Source organism: Astyanax mexicanus, chromosome 8, assembly GCF_023375975.1.
Source record: "Astyanax mexicanus isolate ESR-SI-001 chromosome 8, AstMex3_surface, whole genome shotgun sequence".
NCBI classification, from domain to species: domain Eukaryota; kingdom Metazoa; phylum Chordata; class Actinopteri; order Characiformes; family Acestrorhamphidae; genus Astyanax; species Astyanax mexicanus.
The window spans coordinates 24,558,127-24,578,942 of NC_064415.1; the positions used below are offsets into that span (position 1 = coordinate 24,558,127).

The 20,816-nt window shown below is 37.8% G+C and overlaps 1 protein-coding gene across 6 annotated transcripts in view; it reads left to right on the forward strand.

Annotated features, from left to right (window-relative positions):
* exoc6b (exocyst complex component 6B) overlaps nt 1-20,816 on the forward strand; it is a 151,625-nt gene that overhangs the window by 6,104 nt on the left and 124,705 nt on the right. For all 6 annotated transcript variants that reach the window (XR_007440184.1, XR_007440183.1, XM_049482157.1 and 3 more), the window contains exon 2: nt 20,472-20,637. Coding sequence is in view for 4 of the 6 variants with exons in the window: in XM_049482157.1 (XP_049338114.1) it covers nt 20,472-20,637 (166 nt within the window). In the remaining 2 variants the exon portion in view is untranslated. The remainder of the gene's footprint in view (nt 1-20,471; nt 20,638-20,816) is intronic.

The window sequence follows — 20,816 nt, forward strand, 5'->3', positions numbered from 1 at the left end:
TTCACTAAGTAAACAGCATGCATTAACAGGATTTGAGTCAACAGGCCACTCCCCGGCAGCCCGGCAGCATTTCTCCACTCTCTAGAAGCTTCTGTCAGACTGTGTGTCTGCATGGGGAGGCTGTGCAGCGTGTCCCAGAGGAGGCTTGATTGATTTGTATGTGTGTGAAAGAGAGAGAGAGAGTTAGTAGCATGCTGAAGATAACTGAGTCAGTGCAGTCAAACATGCACTGTTGAGACCAAAATATTGGAACACATGCTCATTCATTGGTAAGTTTCCTTGGGTAGGGGACTTAAAGGCTTTCTAGTTCAACCCCAAATCAGGAAAAGTACTGGACAGGATGGCCAAAATTTCTCTTAATAAATGTCTTCATTGTGATCAATATCATCTAACTATTTTATCCCTATGAACAATATACATCCCACCACCTGAGGTGTACATTAGCACACTGAACTGATATTGCCAGTTCTAACTAATGTTAGCCTATAATTTTTGGCTGGAATGTAGGGAACAGAGGCAATGCCCTGTAAGGAACATCAGTCAGTGATATATGTTGTGAATGGCATATATCTAGAACCCTCAGCCACAGTATGGGTAGGACATACAATCATTCCAAAGAACACAGTTCCAATGGAGGGTTTATACTCCCATAATACAGCTCTGGAAAAAATTAAGAGACCACTTCAGTTTCTGAATCATTTTCTATGATTTGCTATTTATAGGTATATGTTTGAGTAAAATGAACATTGTTGTTTTATTCTATAAACTATGAACAACATTTCGCCCAAGTTCCTACTAAAAAAAATGTTATTTAGAGCATTTATTTGCAGAAAATGTAAAATCCTGAAAGGCTGAAATAACAAAAGATTCAGAACATTCAGACCTCAAAGAATGCAAAGAAAACAAGTTCATACTAAAATGTTTTAAGAGTTCAGAAATCAATATTTGGTGGAATAGCCCTGGTTTTTAATCACAATTTTAATGCATCTTGGCATGTTTTCCTCGCAAACTGCTTTTGGATACCATAACATAACACTTACACTTACTGCTGTGTCCTATATGGTGGTCAAAATGCTAAGGTTGATCGTTGTATGATGTTTCATTATCTCTTTTGAATTCATGCTTCGAGCGTATAAGCTTTTTTCTCTTAAACAACTGAAAAAGGGTCATCTTTTCTCTGAAAATGTTGCTCCATCCCCCTTGAGATTGGACTGCATGTAGTGTGATGGTGCCTGTTACTCAATATGCGTGCCATCACACGCCTGAGCGTGCATGCTCTGAATCAGCCTCCCTCTCCAGCTAATGTGTGTTTATGCACATGCTACTATATCCAGATGGTAGCATCATTAGTGCTGCAGAATAAGGCTGGTCAGGTTCTGTTTGGCCTACAAGGGACAGGAAGTCGGTGCCAGACATGCTGCTGATCACTGTGCAGAATCATCACCTTCTCAAAAACCCTGTCTCCATTACAAACACACAAACATATGTACTAAATAGTTGCCTTTTTTGTTATGCTATAATATGATATTATATATAAAAATATTAATGTAATGATGTCTTGTGATATTGTATTTTGTGATACTGTGTACATTTTCAAAAACACACAACTATTTAATCGTTTACATAGAAAATATTGGTGGGATAGTGGTTGCTTTTGTTTTCTGATCCCACTGATGTGATTGGAGATTTTTAGGTTTTATGCAAATAGTGGTGTGTGTTTTTCTTTTCTTTTTTTTTTGGTTGTTTTTTTCTATGCAAAATTTGTGTTGTAATCGTGTAAGGAACACTTAGACTGCAATTACTTAAGAATTAGTTGGTACAGGGTTCCTGCTGGGTTTTAAAAAGTCTTAAAATGTCTAAAACTCAGCGAAAGATTTAAAAAGGCCAGATTTTTGTCCAGGGTTCATAATTTAATTTAGTCAAGTCTTAAATTGTTACTTTCGTTAATTCAAGTGAATTGTAGTCTAATTCCACTCTTTTTTTTTCTCTGAGTGGATAATTGCTGTTTGCAGTTGTTTTTCTATTTTACTCATATAAAAACACTCATACAGTGAGGAACAGCAGCAGGAGCTTCTTAGATAAATTGCTGTTCTCATTTTTCTCCAGACAGGACAAAGAACTAAACTACCATTACTCCAGTGTATTAGCTTGTTGTGCTGACTGGCTAGTGTTTGTTAGCGAGCTGTATCTGCTTCTTTTTTGCCAATGCGGTTCTACCCAGTGCTCAGCAGTGCCTCTAGTGGTATGGTGATATGTGGAAATTACCTACTGTTTTTTTATTTTCCCTTTCGGTATACTGGATCAACTAGCACTGCTATCTATCATGTAATTCTGTTCCTTCATACACTGTAATGTGGTAAACAGTGTTACTTCCCATTTAGGACACTTCCTGAGATGTTAGAAACAAACTCCACCAGAGAGGTTACTGGATCACTTGTATTCCACCAATTTCAAACACCTGATTTGAGACGCTCGTACCAAACAGCAAACCAGAGATCCCCACTGTACATATGGGCTGTAGACGGTGTAGACTGTGTTTTAATGATCTGAATTCAGCTGTGAATACAGCCTCAGCAGCTGATCTAGCATTAAACAACAACCAACACTGTGTTTCCAAACTAGCCTGCAGTATTTTGTTTTCGTGTGTTTGATGGGTTTGAGGTCATTGCGCTGTGCAGTTCAGTCAAGTTCTTTCACTCGAACTCAACAAACTGTTTCTTTATGGAGCTTGCCGTGTGTACCAGCTGCATTGTCTGTTTTAAACAGGAAGGGCCTTCACCAGACTGCTGCCACTGCGCCAGGAGCATACAGTTCTCTAGGATGTCATTGTATAAAAGGCAGCAACCTCTGATAGTGCCATGCTGAAAATCACTGCTCTTTAGTATTACCCTTTCTAGAGATTCCCTTGTACAGAAGAACAGAATTTGCAACGATGTGGCTGGAATGTAAAAAAAAAAAAAAAAAAACGTAATTATTAAAAGCTCAAAATTAATTCTAATTCTAGTGGGTTTTGATATGCTTTTCACCTTTTTTACCCATTCTTCTCAATTTTATGGTTCAGATGACATCTCCCCAACACTAACAATGCCCCCAACAACAGAAGGAGGGTGAAGAATAGCACATGCCACCTCTGTGGATGTGTGCCATACCAAATTGTACACTATAATATCAATATGATTTTTTGAAACAATGAAAATCCATACTGTGATAATAGCAGTATTCTGTCCTGAAAGCAGTCTATTTTGTTTAGCTATTTACTTTAAACCGTTAAGTGTATTATATTTACTTATTATGTGGTTCCTAATGTCTACAGGTTACATACATGCACAAAATATTACTGCATTTTAGTTGTGTGGTATATTTTGTTACATTTCATTATTTGTTGCTACATTATTTGTTTTGTTACATTATTATTTCATACATTTCTATGAACCTGCCCACTGTCATTCCTCAGTCCCATTTCCACGCTCAGGGTTGCCAGGTATAGACAGCAGCATGCAAACAGTGTTCTGCCACCATGGATAATGGCAAGCTGGCTTTTTTTCTGCTTAACAGGTAGTGCTTGGCAATTAGGGCTGGCCCGAATAGCGTTTTTTGAGCTCCGGATATTCGGCACTGATTCGAAGCGAATATTCGAATATTCGTTTTTAAAAAAAGAGGTAAAAAAAATAAATAAAAAAAGCAAATCACGGCCCCTTTAATCCACTGAAAAATGTTCAATTTGCTCTGACCGACGAGACATATTCACCCCGGATTTTTGTTGTTTTTATCCCCCATATTTTTTCTGTGTTTTTAGCTCAGATTTCTTTGTGTTTTCATCCCGGAATTTCTGCTGCCCCACACGCGGCTTATCCGCTGCGTAAGCAGGCTAGGAGGCTGCTGCTGCACGGTTTCTCCGCTGCGCAAGCCAGCCCAGTAAATTGCTGTTTGTGTTTTCACACTTAGGCTATTTGCTTAAAAAAACAAACAAAAAAAAAACGTTTGTTCAGGAAGTATTTTATATTCTTAAACATTGGTAATTATATTAGAGGACAGTCATTGTAAACTGTACTTGGTCTATTTCGGTTAAAGGATTGTGCAGGGTATATTACTGATTTTGTATTTTTGCACTTGGGCTATAAGCTCAATATTAAATATTTCGTTTGTTTAGAAATTATTTTATATTTTAAACCATGTTAAATTATATTAGAGTAGAGGAAAGTCATTGTTAATGACGTTATTGTACTTGGTCTATTTCGGTTTAAGCATTGTGCAGGGCATAGCCGTATTACTGATTTTGTATTTTTGCACTTGGGCTATAAGCTCAATATTAAATATTTCGTTTGCTTAGAAATTATTTTATATTTTTAAACCATTTTAAATTATATTAGATAAGAGGAAATTCGTTCAGACATCATTTTTGTAGGCCAGGCTTTTGTAACCGATTTAGCCCCTACTGTTGCCACATTACCCCTTACGTTTTATTATATAAATCAGTTTCGAAGAGCCTGCATTTTTTTTTATCATGTATAATAGAGGTCTGCGAGAGACTGATTTTTAAACCCACTCTTCCACGCTCCCGCGTTTCTGTCTCGTTACCGCTCCGCAAAAAAATTGCTTCTTTTAATCCCGCGCCCGCCCGCCACATAGTGCGGTCCCGTTCCTTACCCCAGTCCAAACACCATCGGTGTGTGCGTGTGTGTGTCGGTCCATACTGCGCGTTGAGAGTTTTCTTTAGGTTTTTTTTTTTTTTTACAATTATTACAGTTTTCTTAACTATTTATTAATTTGCTCCCGCATCGTCTGGATTAAACTCCCGCTCCAGCCAATAACAGTTCAGTTCTGTCCCGCGCGCAAGATATTCTGACGGGACCCGCGAAAACAGAAGTGGTTAGAGTGAGGTGGAACTCTGGAAAGGAGAAAAAAAACGAATATCCGAATACCAAAATTAAAAACCGAATACCTACTCAACGAACGAATATCCGAATACCCGAATATTCGGGTCCAGCCCTATTGGCAATTATGGCCTAAAAACATAGATTTTATTTTTATTTTTACAAAAAATCTGATTTTTGATTATAATCGATTAACCGAATTTGAATGAACCAAATTAAGCATGAAAATCGCCCAGCACTAGTAACAGGTAATCTCTTGGATTCAGTAAGGTTGCAAACCATAGCTGGGTAATTTATCACCACCCCTAGCGTAGTAGAGAGGGACATTTCGGGCATTGAAACTTATATATTCAACCTGGGTGAGCTTCATGTCTTCGCATTTATTACTGATTTGTTACTTTAAGGGCCCTTACAATGATCTTACCGCCAAGAAACATGACCATTTTAGAAACTAGACCCTGATCTCATGCAACATGTTGCCATTGATCTATAAATAGATATGTTTGGTCTATTAAAAATAAGTCTTTAAGAATTCTGACCAGCTCTCACCACTTTATACCTCCATTTCCTTAGTTCCTCCAGTCCAGACCCATACAAACCTCACAACAAAGCTGCAGGCAGACACAATTAGCCCGTAAACAATGCATGTCTCTGATGAAGGAAGTCTAAAAGATCTCCCTGCTCTGCCAAGCCCATGCCTGTGCATGAGGAACTGAGACAGGGGTCAGGCGGAACACTGTGTCACCAAGACTTGATTAAGGTGGCAAATAATTTCCATCAGGTGACTGAGCGAAAGTGATTCTCCGCTAATTGTGTAGGATAACAGATCCAGACTTTATCCGGACTTTCACCGAATCTCTGACTCTTTAAAGGTGGAACTGGTAAATAATGTGTAGAAACGTGAAATATTTTGAACCTTAAAAAGAAGTCATGAAGTGTAAAAAGTCACTTTTAAAACCTTTCTGTTTGCCAGCTGAGAGAGTTTGTGAATTCCTGTGCATTCCTGCTCTGTGTGTAAGTCAGAGTAATGTCAGTTTTGCTTGTGTGCTCTGCTGTGTTCTGACTCTAGACAGGGGTATCCAGTTTGTGAAGTTGAAAACCTTTGCTTTGCTTCACCTACGACATGTGTTAGTTGAACATAGTCTACAAATATGTGCATTTGAGAGCAGAGTGTATATTGACCTGGGCTTTATGTGGTTCTGCAGTTGTGAGCGAGATCTGTAGTAACCAGCTAGTGGTTGAATAAAGAAGTGAAAATTGGCCAATATCGATACATAGCTGATAAATCCTTCCGTTTCTAACAAATTATGATCATTTGTGAAACATAATTCTGCACAATAGACAAAAAGTGAAGTATTTATGAATTAAAGCATATTTTGTGTGCTTGGTATGGACCTTTTAATGTGCGCTGATATGTTAAATGAATATAATGAATTATGTTGCAATCAATATTGGAGTTATTCACTAAACACCCTTGAGGAGAAAAGATTGAGACATTCACTGATTCACTGTAGTTTTATTGGTTGGGATTTGTTCTGTTAATTATTGCAGTGGCATGCATCACTGTAAGAGCTTAGCTGTGGATAATTCTGTGGTTTTAAAACACTTAATGAGCATGAATTACATTTTTTGTTAGGCCTACTGAGTTGCCAAATTTTGTTGTCAGTGACACGTTCTGACATAAAGGGTTAAACAAGATTGATTGTGCTCTCAGTGTAATAAAATGACATCTTAAATGACGATATGCTGCAAAAAAAAAAAACCCAAAAAACTGTAATTTCACATTAATATAAGTAGAAGTATGGATTATGTGTGAATGCTTTGCGTGTGGCTCTGCAGTGAAGCAGTAGGTCTAATATAGAGAAGCAGACAGAAGGACAAGCTCAGCACGAGGGTGCAGCTCTGTCCGCACCCGTCTGACTCACACACCACGCCTGACGTACACACATCTGTGTGATTTTCAGGGGCCGTGCTGTAATGCTTGGCTTGGACTGATTTAACAGTGGTTAGATTTTCCCTTTTTGTCCTCTGTCCTTTTCCCAGCTGACCGTCTACTGGCTTTGCATAGCTCCCAATGAGCTTTTTCCTTTTCTCTCAACAGTGCCCACAGTGGTTTATCAGATGAGGACAGTGATAGACTTAATAACTTCCGTTAGTCATGCTGTGGATTGGTTTTGTCCTCAACTCAGTAAAGAAGAGAGAGCATAACAAATAACAAAATTTAGTTTTAGTTCACAATGTCTGCAGTTTTTTAAATATTCCTTAAAAGCCTTAAAAATGCCTCAGACGGTGTTTGTTTTATTATTACAAATAGCATTTTGCAATTTCCAAGTTAGCTTAGTGATTTAATGGCAGACTGAACTAAGCACATTAAACCAACACCATTATTCATGACTCCTAGGGGGTACAGTTTTCAGGCATGTTTATTACTTGCTTTATGTTCATTACAATGGGTTAAATAACATTAACAAGAGGGTGTTTCCACATCTGTAGTTTGTTTGTTTTTTTCCCTCTGTTTGGTTTGGTTTCACACAGGCACAAACATAAACGCCCCTAAAAATATACACAAATAAACCATGCGATCACATCGTCCCCTCTGATTGATCAGAGCTGTCTGTCTAGAAACAAGAAAATAAATCTAGGTAGAGCAGAGCAGATTTACACATAGTAAACGGAGTCGCACAGCTGCGAGTAGTGAACGGAGGCAGCACAGTCGTGTGTGTAAACACTAAACAACATGGAGTAGAGACAGCATTTGTTCATAGCTGTGGTAATTATTATCTGGCTAATATATCAGATTAAACTCCCCCTTATCGGCAGTTTAGCTCAAATAAAATAATTATATTTGACAGCTCCTTTAGCTGGTCTTGGTCCGGTGGTTTTGATCCACACCGGAGTGTGAATACTGTTTTCACACCTGCTCAGTCAAACTCTACTAAGGGTACAAAAACAACAGCGTCCGTTTTAACCAGACCTAATGTGGCTGGTGTGAAAACGCCCTTACAGTTTTCTACTAGACCCTATTTTTTGTGTTTGAAGAGTTCCATTTTTGTTTGTATAAAACTGTTAAATTGTTTTTTTTTTTAAATATTAGTTTGTCCGAAAATACAGGAATCACAAGCTTTCTGTGAAATCTATACACTTAATATTGGTGTTGTGTGATTTTTTTATTTATTTATTATTATTTTTTTTGTTTTACTATTTTTGTTTTTGTAAAAGGTTTTAATTTAGTCTCTAAGTAGTTTTAAAAGTCTTAAGTTTTAAAATGGGTTTCTCTATTCCTGCAGATAACCTGTAGTTTAAACGTTGTAAATGATGGTTTAGACCTTGTTTAGCCAAGGGCTGCACCAATTAGTTGATATAATTGGAGGACAGTGTTGATTATAAACAAATGGTCATATGTGTTTACTAATTGTTAATTTGTAACAAAGTCCTGGGGGTGTGAGGTAATAAGGCTTATTTACAGAGTTTTCTTTTAACTTGGTCTGTGTCTTCAAAAGTTCCCAAACACAACAGATTACACATACATGCTCAGTAAATATCAGTATTTTCTACTATTAAACAACATCTGGACATTTAAGGGGCATTTTAAATACCATGTAATTTTTTTTTTTTTTTAGCTATGGCAGGGCATGGCGGAAATCATTCACTAATCAACTAATCTGAAAAAATATCATCAGATAAGTCGACTACTTTGGAACGGCACGATGGCTTATTTGGTAGCAAATTCGCCTCTTAGCACTGGGGTCTTCGGTTCAAGTCCCTATCTGGGTGGAGTTTCCATGTTCTCACAGTGTCTGCGTGGGTTTCCTCTGGAGACACCAGTTTCTTCCCACAGTGCACAAACATGAAGAACAGGTAAATTGGATACTTTAAAAATTACCCTGAACAATTGAGCACTCAAAATTGATCAGGTATGTATATAAGTTTTGTATGTGTGCACCCAGGTATGTGTTGGCACTCTGTAAAAGGTTGTAGTGCCTGATGCAGTCCTCCAGGTGGACTGTTGTTTCCGGTTGAGAGTATCCTGTGTGCTATTGGCAGGTGTGTGTCTCTCACCGGTGTGTGGATTAGTGTTGCGTATAAGTGATTGTGTGTAAAAACATGATTATAAAGCGCCCTTGGGTTTCTAGTAAGGCACTAAATAAGTGTAACTTTATTTATTAATTTAGGTAACCCATTATTTGCAACCCTACTTTAGGCCTTATATTTAGACATACCCTCCTCTTGTTGGTTGTCTTGAAATGCCTCAGCTGGCTTTGCACTGATGTGCCAGCACTGAAATTGACTTGAATTGACTTCTCTGTGAGCAGCTTGTTCAGCTTGTTGTCCAAAAAACACTAAGTGCACTGAGAGCCTAAAATAAAAAGGCGCTAATCTCTGCATTAAGCAGGAATTTTGGACTGAAGTGCTTTGCTTTTTTGCCTTTTTTGTTTTCCAAATTACATTAAGCAAAGCTTCAGTTGGAATCTAGTCCCACTTTTTCAGCCCCTCTTACTCCTTGTGGAGTTCTCTTGTCCCAGAGAGCTGTTCCCAGGCCCTTAGAGAGGGCTTTCTCCTGCTGCCTTGCTCTATGACCCTTATCTTTCCTCAGGCATGTCTGTCAACATTCACTCCTCCCATGTGGCATGAAAACAGTGCTGAGCTATGCCTGGTACCAGCTCTCACATGTTTAATACGGTCTAATTTTACTGTTTATATCTTGTCTTGCTCTTACAGGCACTGCTGGTTCATGTGCAGTGGCTCAGTAGTAGGTGTAACTCTTATATTGTAAAGTCTTCTGTAGTGGCTAACCAAAATATTCCACTTCTTAAATAGTGCATATTTCTAGCACTCTCCTGATCTTTACTATGTTCAAATTGCCATAGAAGCTAAATGACCTGAATAAATGTGAAATACAGTTTACATGAATATTTCAAAGAATTTAAAGGAGACATATTATGTCTTTTTTTTTTTAAAACTCAAGTTAAAATATGTCTAAGTGATACAAAACATGTTGGTAACATGCTGGTATCTCTGATGAACTCATCCTGTGCAACAGAGGTTTTGGTCTCTTAGTCTTTCTTTCCTGAGTCAGTCCTGATGAGAGCCAGTTTCATCATATTGTTTGGTGGTCTGCACTTGAGGATGCTTTCAATCATTTGGTGGTGGTAGAGTACTGGGCTTTCTGTTATAATTGATATAATCTCAACTCAAATGAATTGACAAAAATTTTAAACTATTCATTTTTTAAAAAGTCATGATTCAATATGGCTCAAGTGGTCAAACAAATAAGGCAGATGGTTTAAATGAAAGGTTCTACCAAAAACCGAAACCTACTCAAAGCATATATGACTTGGAATTATTACTTAATATGACTTTAACAATTTCATTTGGATACATTTCAATACTTTTTGTTTCATTAGAGAAGTTGACGAGATCATGTACGATGAGATCTTGCAAATTTAAATATGCTTAATGTTTCTCGTCTGGTGTCAGAGATACAGAGGTAGGTGAGTTTTAAATAGGGCTGTAAATCTTTGGGAATCCCACAATTCGATTCAGAATCGATTCTTGAGGTTACGATTAGATTTTTTTTCCGATTCTTTTAAATCCAAACGATTCGAGCTCAGCTACTGTCCTGCGGGGCTCTTTAACTGTACTGCGGAGCTCAGCTACTGTCTCGCGGAGCTTTTTAACTGTCTCGCGGAGCTTTTTAACTGTCTCGCGGAGTATATCTACTGTCCTGCAGAGCTCAGCTACTGTCGCGCGGTGCTCTTTAACAGTTAAAGAGCTCCGCAGCAAAGTTAAAGAGCTATGCAGGACAGTAGGTGAGCTTCGCAGGACAGTTAAAAAGCTCTGTGCGACAGTAGCTGAGCTCCACGGTACAGTTAAAAAGTTCCGAACAACAGTAGCTGCACCCGCAAAAAAAAATATTTTTTGAAAAAGAGAATCGATTCTAAATTGTTTAATGTTAGAAACGCGATTCGAGCTCGAAACGATTTTTTCCTGCACCCCTAGTTTTAAACCCAGTGTCTTGTCTTTTCTTGTCTTGTCTTGTATGATGATACAAAGGCAGGTGAGTTTTAAACCCACTATCTTGTCTTGTCTTGTGTGACGATACAGAGGCAGGTGACTTTTAAACCCAGTGTCTGGTCTCGTCTTGTATGACAAGTGTCTCGTCATACCCCTCCTTTTTAGTTGACTCCATGTTTAATCCACCTGCCTTTTAATAACTCCAGTTTCGTCTAATAAAGCTTTCACTTTTAAGCTTTAGGCCTACAGCTTTGTATTAGCCCTGATTATTATGCTTATTCACTCGAACTGAGTGAACTGAGGCTCTGCCAGCTCTAGACTGACTGAATGACTGCTGCAGGTTTGATCAGATTTCAGTGTTTGGTAAGTGGCGCATGCTCTTTTAGACCTTCTACTATTACACCCGAGCTCTGGATGACTCTGCAGCTTGTTCATGCCTCAGAGAAAAAGAAAGGAGCTGACCATTTCCTGAAGATAGAATGAGCATCTGTATCACTTCCAGACTTGTGACAATGTTTACTATGTTGCTTTTAGTTTGTGTTATTTCAGACTATTAACATCTTCCAAATTTAGGTCCTGTGTTTTCAGCAGCACTATTTCTGTCCAGCTTATATTTTGGCCGCTGCTAAATTTCAATACACTACTCTCAAAGGAAGTTACATCATCATTGCCTGCCCTAGGGTAGCACAGAGGTGGTGAGAGTGTAGGAAGTAGGTGAATAGGAATGTTGTGCGACAGGTCTCAAAACATCCATGCATATACACTGTTTCAGCTCACAAATATGAATTGTAGGAACACAATAAGACTTTCAGACCTGTTTTACAAAAGTCATAGATTTTCAGACAGCTGCTGTAATCCACAACTTGCATAAATTATCTTATGGGCATTTGTTATTGTTGTTGCTCTCACAATTGACTAATTGAAGAAATATTGGTCGATTGCTTAGTTTGGCTAAAAATTGGTAGAATCAAGACACAGATGACGTATTTTTCCAGTCATGAGCTATTCAAATTTAAAATTTAAATAAAATAGAAATTATTACATGCACTTTTCCATTCTACTTTTCTATTGAAGTGAAATTGTGCCACTAAATTCAAGAGCATGAGTCCAACAATGTTAGTGTTTCTCAGTCCTGGTCCTGGTGCTGGTCCCCCCCCCTGTCCTGCACATTTTGCAGACTTCCTCTGCTTTAACTCACCCCTGCTACCCTAAAAGAAATTACTAACCAGCTGTTTTTTACTTGATCAGGTGTGTTTAGGAGCAGGACAGTCACTAATTGTGCAGAGCACATACTAAGAAACTATTTTTTTATATGAAAACACAAGTTGATGAAAGCCTGCAAAAACACAAAGCAGTAGTGACATATATGTGACGTGAAGGGTCCCAATTTCGATCTCAACACCTTAAACACTTGCCCACCATATTACTTAGTAGTTGGCTCTGTCATTTAAGTGAACATGCTAACACTTAGTAGTAGTTGCCGGGTGAAAAAACGCTGCGTTCGGTTAATGACTGAGCTCTTTTGTAGCTTGTACGTGTCCACTAACACTTAAGCCTAGACACATCCTATTAATTTCATTTCTTTTTTTTTTTCTTTTTTTTTTATATATATTTTTGTTTTTAAAATTTCAACCTTTTTTTGAACTGTTAATCAGCTTACAGACTCCTTGTGCTGATCAACATCAGAGAACTCTATCTACCCAAAGAAAGAGAGCAAAGCCAATTGTGCTCTCTCAGGGCTCCAGTAACCGTGACTTCTGATCATTGTGACTAGGCCTGGACAATAATTCGATATCGGTATTTATCGCGATAAGAAATGTTTCAATAACGGTGATATCAGTTTTGTGGTATATCGATATGTATTAGAATCACGGACAGGCGTTTTTTACTGGCGTCAGCTCGCCCCAGAGCTCAACACATTCAGCCCCCGTAGCTGAGCTACGTCAGTGCGTGATGACGTAACCTCACAGGCACGTAGCCAAATAGGCTAGGCTAGGCAAGGCTAGGTTAAAATGGCTAGGCTCGGGTCCGCTTCGCTACTCAGCACATATGTCTCGCGCTGGAGCCAAACAGAGCCGGGACGAGCGGATCCAAGGCTAAGGTAGACTCGATTCGGTCGGCCGCGGGCCCGCTCGCTCGGCCGCGGATCCTCGAGGCCGGCCGCGGGTCGCTCCCTTGCCGCTTTGCTGCAAATTGTGCCGGAGAGTGCAGCCGACCAGCAGCGGTAATGTTAATACATCTAATCTGTTCCACCACTTCAAGCAACTCCACTACATACAATATTTTTCTTATACTGACTGAAGCACTTTTATAGCTTATGTTGTAACTAAGTTATTCATAGTTGATAGAGCCTGTAGGTTTGTTTATTTGACGGGAAAATCTTGTTGCTTTTATGTATATAAAGGCTTCTTGTATTCTATATCCTAGTTGAAACACGTTTTAATCTGTTAAATTTGTTCACAAAGAATAAAAAGCTCTGCCTCTATTGTAATTTAAAGTTATTTTTATTGGTAATAGTTATATAGGCTTATGTTTGACAGGGATGTCATGTTATTATTTTGCTATATGCAAATAATATTGAGCATTCATTTATTTTGACTACTTTTATTTCTAAAGTATTAAAGGTTTTAAGGAAGTGAAAGGAGGTTTTAAAGTCTTAAATTAAATTTTCAGACAGTAGTAGGTACAGATTTCCATTAGATAGATAGATAGATAGATGTGCATATAATGAGGGTATCTGATGCCAGCAATACAAAAAGTGCAAATACACAGTTATATAATAATTTAAATTCGCAGTGCTGCAGGGATTGCAGGGCTTCTTAGCAGTTTTCTGAGGCCTTCAAAGTATTTATATCAATATCGAAATTATATCGTATCGACCGAAATTTAAGGAATATATCGTGATATAAATTTTGGCCATATCGTCCAGCACTAATTGTGACAGTGTTAGCCCGCTGGAGAGAGCTGTAGCATGCCGTGGTGCATGCTGGGTTGTCCAGCGAAAAAGTTCAGCAAGCTCAACTTTGTCGAAATGAACGCAGCCCCTGGGGTGGTGAAGGCTGTGACTTTTACACACTTTAAACCACAGAAGAGTAGCTGAAAACAGCAGAATCTGCATTTATAGAACAATAGATTACAATGAGGTTGATATAAAAAAATCTTAAACTTATGGTTGCCTACTTCTGTTGCTTCGTTTGAAGTCAGTAACATCACAGACACTCCCACACGGCAAGCCAAGAGATCCTGCACGATAAAATGCATTGAAGAACAGTGCTAGTGGATGTCTACCCTAACTTAGAATGGTCATTTGCACTCATACAAGCTTCTAACATGCAGTTTAATGCATTAAAATGCTACGGAACCACATAAATCCATGTCCAGAATGTCTCCTGTTTAGATTTACCTCGTTCTGCAGTAAGTTAACTTATTTGATTTTGTATGGCTGCAACACAAGCAACATATCATTACTGAAACTTTTGGCTGCATGTTTTATGAGTTATGCCTTTTGTTCCACCCTTGCATAAATTTAAATCAAATTCATGTTGTTTTATATCGCTTTTCACCTACTATATTTTTCACACTATAGGACACAACTAAAATCCTTTCATTTTCCCAAAAATCGTCAGTGCGCCTTTTAATCCGATGCACCATATGTATGAATTTTACCAGGCAGATTGTAAGGAGTTCAGTTTAGTTTTCCAGCAGTATTAGCATTACCTGCTAACCGTGCTAGCTTTTTGTCCATCCAGAGGTGTAGCCTGCTGCTGTTCCAGGCTAGCACCCTGGAGCAGTATTAGCATTAGCCACTAACCACAGTGCTAGCTCTTTTGCTGTTCAGAGGCAAGTGTATCGGACTCTAGCCTGCGGGTTTACCACGTTAAAACAAGCTATGTGGGATAATTCGGTGTGATCTTTATTGATAATGTGTCTTATAATCTGGTATGGTATTTATGCGTTTTTTTACTTCTTTCAATTTTCAACCAAGAAATGTTGTTTGCTGAAAATTCAGTGCATCTGTAATTAATAAGTTTTATTACAGTGAAAATCACACACAAAAAAAGATTAGACATAAAATGTGTCTTCGTGAACATACCCCAGTTTCACAGTGAACTTTATGACTTCTTCATGCAGGATAATGCACTTTACTTCTGCTTCACTGTGTCGATCCGTTGTTGCATGAGAATATGAAGCAAAAGAGAGAAACCGACACTTTTTCGCAGCGTTTTATGGGAGGCTTGGAGGGCTTTTATACTCCAACTTTGCTCAAGGCAAGGATCATATTTCAGTTTTTGAACGACCTCGTTCTCCTAAGCTCCCTCAGCTCTGGCAGAGATCTAGGCAAGGGTAGCTAATCAGAACCAGCTTGACAGACAGCATGTCTCTATCCTCAGAACTGCAAATACTGGCACTAGAATGATGATGGCATAAGAAATGCTATTGTAGGATATTTTCAGGTTGTTAAATGTAGGATTTGGAACACTGTGTCGTTCAGAGTATAGAGATTTTGGTGGCTCCAGATGACCGTTTACTTTTGAATAGCATAGCTCAGCTGGGATGTGCAGCTGTGGTCATTAATGCAGTATATACTCGGTATGAATAGAAATGAGATGCTTCTTGGTTCTGTTCTGTTTGTAAATGCTGGGCCTGTCTCTCCCTGTCTTTGTGATTGCTTATATACATTCTCTATCTTTGTACACCATTTGAACAATTGTGAAATGTGTTTAACCCGGAGATCAAAATCCTACAGATTGGACAGGATGCCAGTGTATTGCTGATCACAGATCAGTTACTGATTTGGGATTATAGCTGAATGTGGTGCAGAAATACGGGTGAGGTAATGCAGTATTTACTATAAGTCTAGATTTTTATAGCGTTAAATTTTTTTTATAGGTTTTGTTTTAGTAAAGGCAGCGTTCAGTTCTATTGGCTGGTCACAATAATGAAAATAGCAGCTTATCGTATGCTAATTGCATGTTGATCATTTTTGTCCCCCTCAATATTTGCATGTATTTTTGCAAAAACATTGACTTAAGCTGCTTTGTTCCCTCTTCTGCGTTCTGACAAAGTTATGAAGGAGGTGGACACACACACACACACACACCTCTGTGTAGTACACACCATAGGAGCAACTTGGCAACATAGCATAATATTCAAGCATATTATTGTCATTATTGAGCCCCTAATGTGAGTGGATGTACTCTTTAAATATAAAAGCTCCAGGAGTAAATTAATGCTGTCATCTTAGAATTCGAAGGCCTTTAAATTTCTTTAATCTTGCATTCTCAAATTAATATTGACCTGTCCGTCAGTAGATGTTTGAGATCCGTAAGTAGTCCTCATGCATGTTTAAGGAATTTGTAGTGTTGTACTTAGAGTATAAATATAAAAAGCTGTGTGAATAGTCTGTGCTAAATAATTTCCCTTTAACTCCAGATAAAGAACTGATGTTATTATCTGAGCATCTCCTCTCTAATCTTGATGTTTGTGACAAACCCGAGATTTATTGAACTATTTTAGGCTGTGTGTTTGTGCAGGAAAGCCATGGTTAAATTAAGATGGAGCTGCTTTAAAGGGAGCATATTCGTATTAACAGGAAGGGAGGGCTCAGGTGCAGCTGGGCATGATTAGCGTGTCTCTCTGGTATGGTTTACTAGTGTATTTATATGGTATGATGGCACACACTTCAGAGCTATGTGCTGAATGATTGGCCTTTGCAATAGTAATATCACTGCAATGCTGTTATATGTGAATTGATGTGGCTTGTCACAGTAATTTACTAGGGATGTAAGAAAATATTGATATATCAAAGTATTGAGGTATTTAGTTTTGCAAAACTGTAAATTTTTTTTCAAAATTCTACATTGCTAGCTTAGATGTAAAGATTAGTGGTTAATTTTGTGATTTTTGTATTGTGATTAAAACGTGACCACTATATAGCAGTGTTCTACTCTGTCCTTAGATCCCACTGTTCTGACTGAATGAAAATAGTAAACTCTTCTTTTATTCAGATTTTATAATTGTGTTTTTATACCAGTTTGAAAGTATTGCATTATATTGTGTTTTTTTTTACATTATTTCAATATATTGCAATGTGCTGAATTGTAGCGCCTGTATTGTGATGCATATTGTATTGCTAAATTTATGCCAATACATAGCCCTAGTAATTACATCATCATATTACTATACAATAAATGGATGTTTTCTTCACCATTATTTGAACTTCACCATTATTTATACAATTATTGTTAATTCAATTATTATGAGGGCTGTCAACATTTAATGTGTTAACGCATGCAGTTAATCTTTAACATGTTAGTTATCATATTTTTCGCACTATAAGGCTTTTTTTTTCATTCAAGAGGCGCACCAGATTATATGCCATACTTTATGCAACACTAGTAAGGAACAGGGGTGTCACTATGTTTAACTTCTAATTCATCAGATCTCGCTGTTGGTGGTTAACTAAGGGTCCCACTTTATAATAAGTGTCCCTAAGTACTATGTAGTTACATGGTAACAATCCATTGTTACCATGTAACTACATAGTACTTAGGGACACTTATTATAAAGTGGGACCTAACTAAGTTGAGTAAAGCTAAGCTACGTAAACAAAACTTTAGTTCTTAAAAAAAAAAAAAACTTTCAAATTCAAATCAGCGCTGGATGTTAATATACACAGGCTTCTCTCCAGGAAAACTGCTAAATTTGGTGAGTAAAGCCCTTTCTGTTTATTTACAGTAAGCTTAGATTCCCAAAGATTCTCTCTTTCTCCAACTCTCACACTTGCGTGGTCATGCACACAAAAACACACAGCTGACGGCACGTTTCCATTTTAAAAAGCGTCAAAAATCCTCTGAAGTACAGTAAAAAAAAAAAAAAAAAAAAAAAAAAGAGTCTATTTTGCCAGGTGTAAACCACACCATTATTTTTATCCCCTTCCAAAAAACACAGTTAAGGACCAGCATTAAAAAAAAAAAAATTGTGATATTTTATCCATGATTTAATCACAGAATATTGTTGTGATATAATTCAATTATAGTTTAAGAAATTGGCACAGTAGCAGTGCTGCTGAAGTTTTTCAAACACTGTGTCTATTACACTGTTTGGCCTCTATTAGACACTCCACTAGGGCTTTACGATATTGGAAATTATTTTTTTAATGATATTTATTAGGCTTGGGCGATTATGTAAATTCATACACGCGATTATCGTTCACGATAGCTCATGTATTGCATCAAAATTTGTTTAAAAGTTTAAAATTTTAAGAAGGTGCATTTAATACCGGTGGAAAAGAACATACTAACTTTAGCGTCAAGTTAGCTAACCTTACTGGGGAGAGAACTAAGATTAGCGGAGTGCCAGCTACATTAGCGTCCAGCTAGCTAACGTACTAACGTTAGTGACAAGTTAGCTTCATTAGCACCTAGTGGAGCTAACATTAGCGACGAGCTATCTTACATTACCGGGGAGAAAACAAAGGTTAGCACAGAGCTAGCTAACATTAGCGTCGAGGTATCTAACATAACAATAGCAGCAAGCTAACTAAATTACTAACATTAGTGGCGGGTTAGCTACGTTACCGTACACAATGGAACCCCAAAAATATATAGCCTATAGAAAATGGGAAATATTAAGTTTTGATTTTCAATATACCAAAAGAAATTATGACTACATTTTTGGTCTTAAATTGTATTTACTGAGGCCTTAAAAAAGCATTAAATTTGACTTTTAAAATGCCACAAGAACCCTGAATAAATACAAAGTGCTCATATATGAATAATGGAGCTGAAAAGATATGTCCCATCAGGGGCTTCATAATCAAGCATATGACCACCTGCAGCAGCAAGAAGCAATTAGAAGTCCTCTGAGACCCTTTTCTTCCCCTCCACTGTAGAACACAGCGATCCTGGACTGTGATTGTGTATCCCGTTCTTCCTCTTGGTGGTGTTGGAATGAGTGTGTGCTACAGGTTTCCAGAGTATAGCAGAGGTCACAGGAAGTGAAACCACGCTTTCTGGTCAGAATCATGGAAGCCTTTTTGCCTCTCTGTGTTTTTAAACGCCTCGCATGCAACTTTTACATCTTGCAACACACACAGCTTGTAAATGAAAGGAATGATTTGGAACTTTTCTACGCAAACAATACAGATATCTGAATATACATATCTGTGCATATTTAAAGTACAGAATCTGACACCTTTCAGTGAATTTTATCCGATTTCATGTTGCAGATGAATGAGTGTTCAGCTTTGAGCTGAAAGTTTCATGGTTTAAACTGTGAAGAGAATGGATAGGTTGTTTCTCATGCTGGGGTGCCATCTGGTGGTCAGCTGCTGTAGGTGCATGCGTTTGCCCACAGGCTTGTGTACTGATTCTTCTTCTTTTTTTATGTGCCTTAAAATGTGGCCCGTCACGTTCTTTTATGTGGCCCTTGAGAGCTTGAAAGGTGTTAGTGTCTAAAAATGAATAGGTCAGAAGCATGTCGATTGTGTTACCCGCAAAGTTACAGCTTACCTCTCCTCCACTACAAGGCAGTGCGGTAATTGATGTGGAAACGCTGCCGTAATGTTTATTGTAATCAAAGCATTTCATTAGTTTGATTAAAGGAAAAAAAAATGCAAAATCTGTCACACATGTTCTAATCAGCTCACAATTCTTGATTTTATACTAATTAAACCTCCTTTTTTAGTATGTCAAATTATGTTTTGATCACTGTTAATATTTTAATTTGTGTTTTATGATATTTTTTATTCACTTGAACAGTTTCATCCTTGATTGATGGAGTTTAGGGATTTTATAACATGACAAATTAAACGGATTTGTAACAGAGCAACAAGCAAACATTTCAATTTAATTGAATAAGTGCTACATTCAGAGTTATTTAACATTTAAGGAGTAGTTACATTCATTTTATATACATTTATAAGTTACATCTGGCCCTTTGAGGACATTGGGGCTGATGTGGCCCTCGGTAAAAATGAGTTTGACACCCCTGCTGTAGATAAAGAATGAGATAATTTGCAGCAGTAGGAAAGTGGTTCCATGCAATACAGTGGTAGTCCAGAGCTAAACCCTGCATAGTTTATGATTTTTCCTATCCTAATACAAGAATTAAATAATGAAGTGTGAACACTTTATGTAAGGATAAAGAAAATAAAACATCAGTTTTGGGGGCTCTGCTCTAATATTGAGGCTTCTTAATTAAATGTTGAATCTGATGTGCTAAGCAGAGATGTAAGATGTTGATATTTTAAGTTATCACAATTATGGTTGGGTATTGTTTTATCGATACTTTAAATTCAAAACAATAGCCAAATTGTACATATAAAAAATAAAAAAGTGATAATTATTCTCACACGGATTTATTTAAAAGCAGTAGTAGCAGTGAGTGATCTCATTCTCATACTGTCATCATGAGAGGCTACCATGCTTTTGGATCTTGTAGGAACTCCTGTGCTCCTGTGCTCCTGATTGTGGCATTTAATTAAGAACTAAAACAACCACACCCCCAGTTCTGTGGCATCTGTGTTGCATCTTGAAATCATAAGTGAGGTGGTCTGAATTGTATTTAAATTCCCCACAGATCAGTTTACGATGGACAAGAACATGGACTCTTCATGGACAAGCTGGAGGGACGGATTCGGAACCATGACCGTGAGATTGAGAAGATGTGCAACCATCACTTCCAGGGCTTTGTGGACTCAATCACAGAGCTTCTCAAAGTTCGTGGAGAGGCCCAGAAACTCAAGGTGAGCAAAACAAAGGAAAGACACGAACAAAGATATATGTTATGTTATAACTAAAATGCAGAAAATAAGGGGTATGAAAAAAAACTTGCTTTCAAAATGCTTACAGACTTTCACGTTTTTAAACACCATTCGAACACTGTGCAATTTTTTTTTATTTTTTTGTGGAGAGTTCACACTGC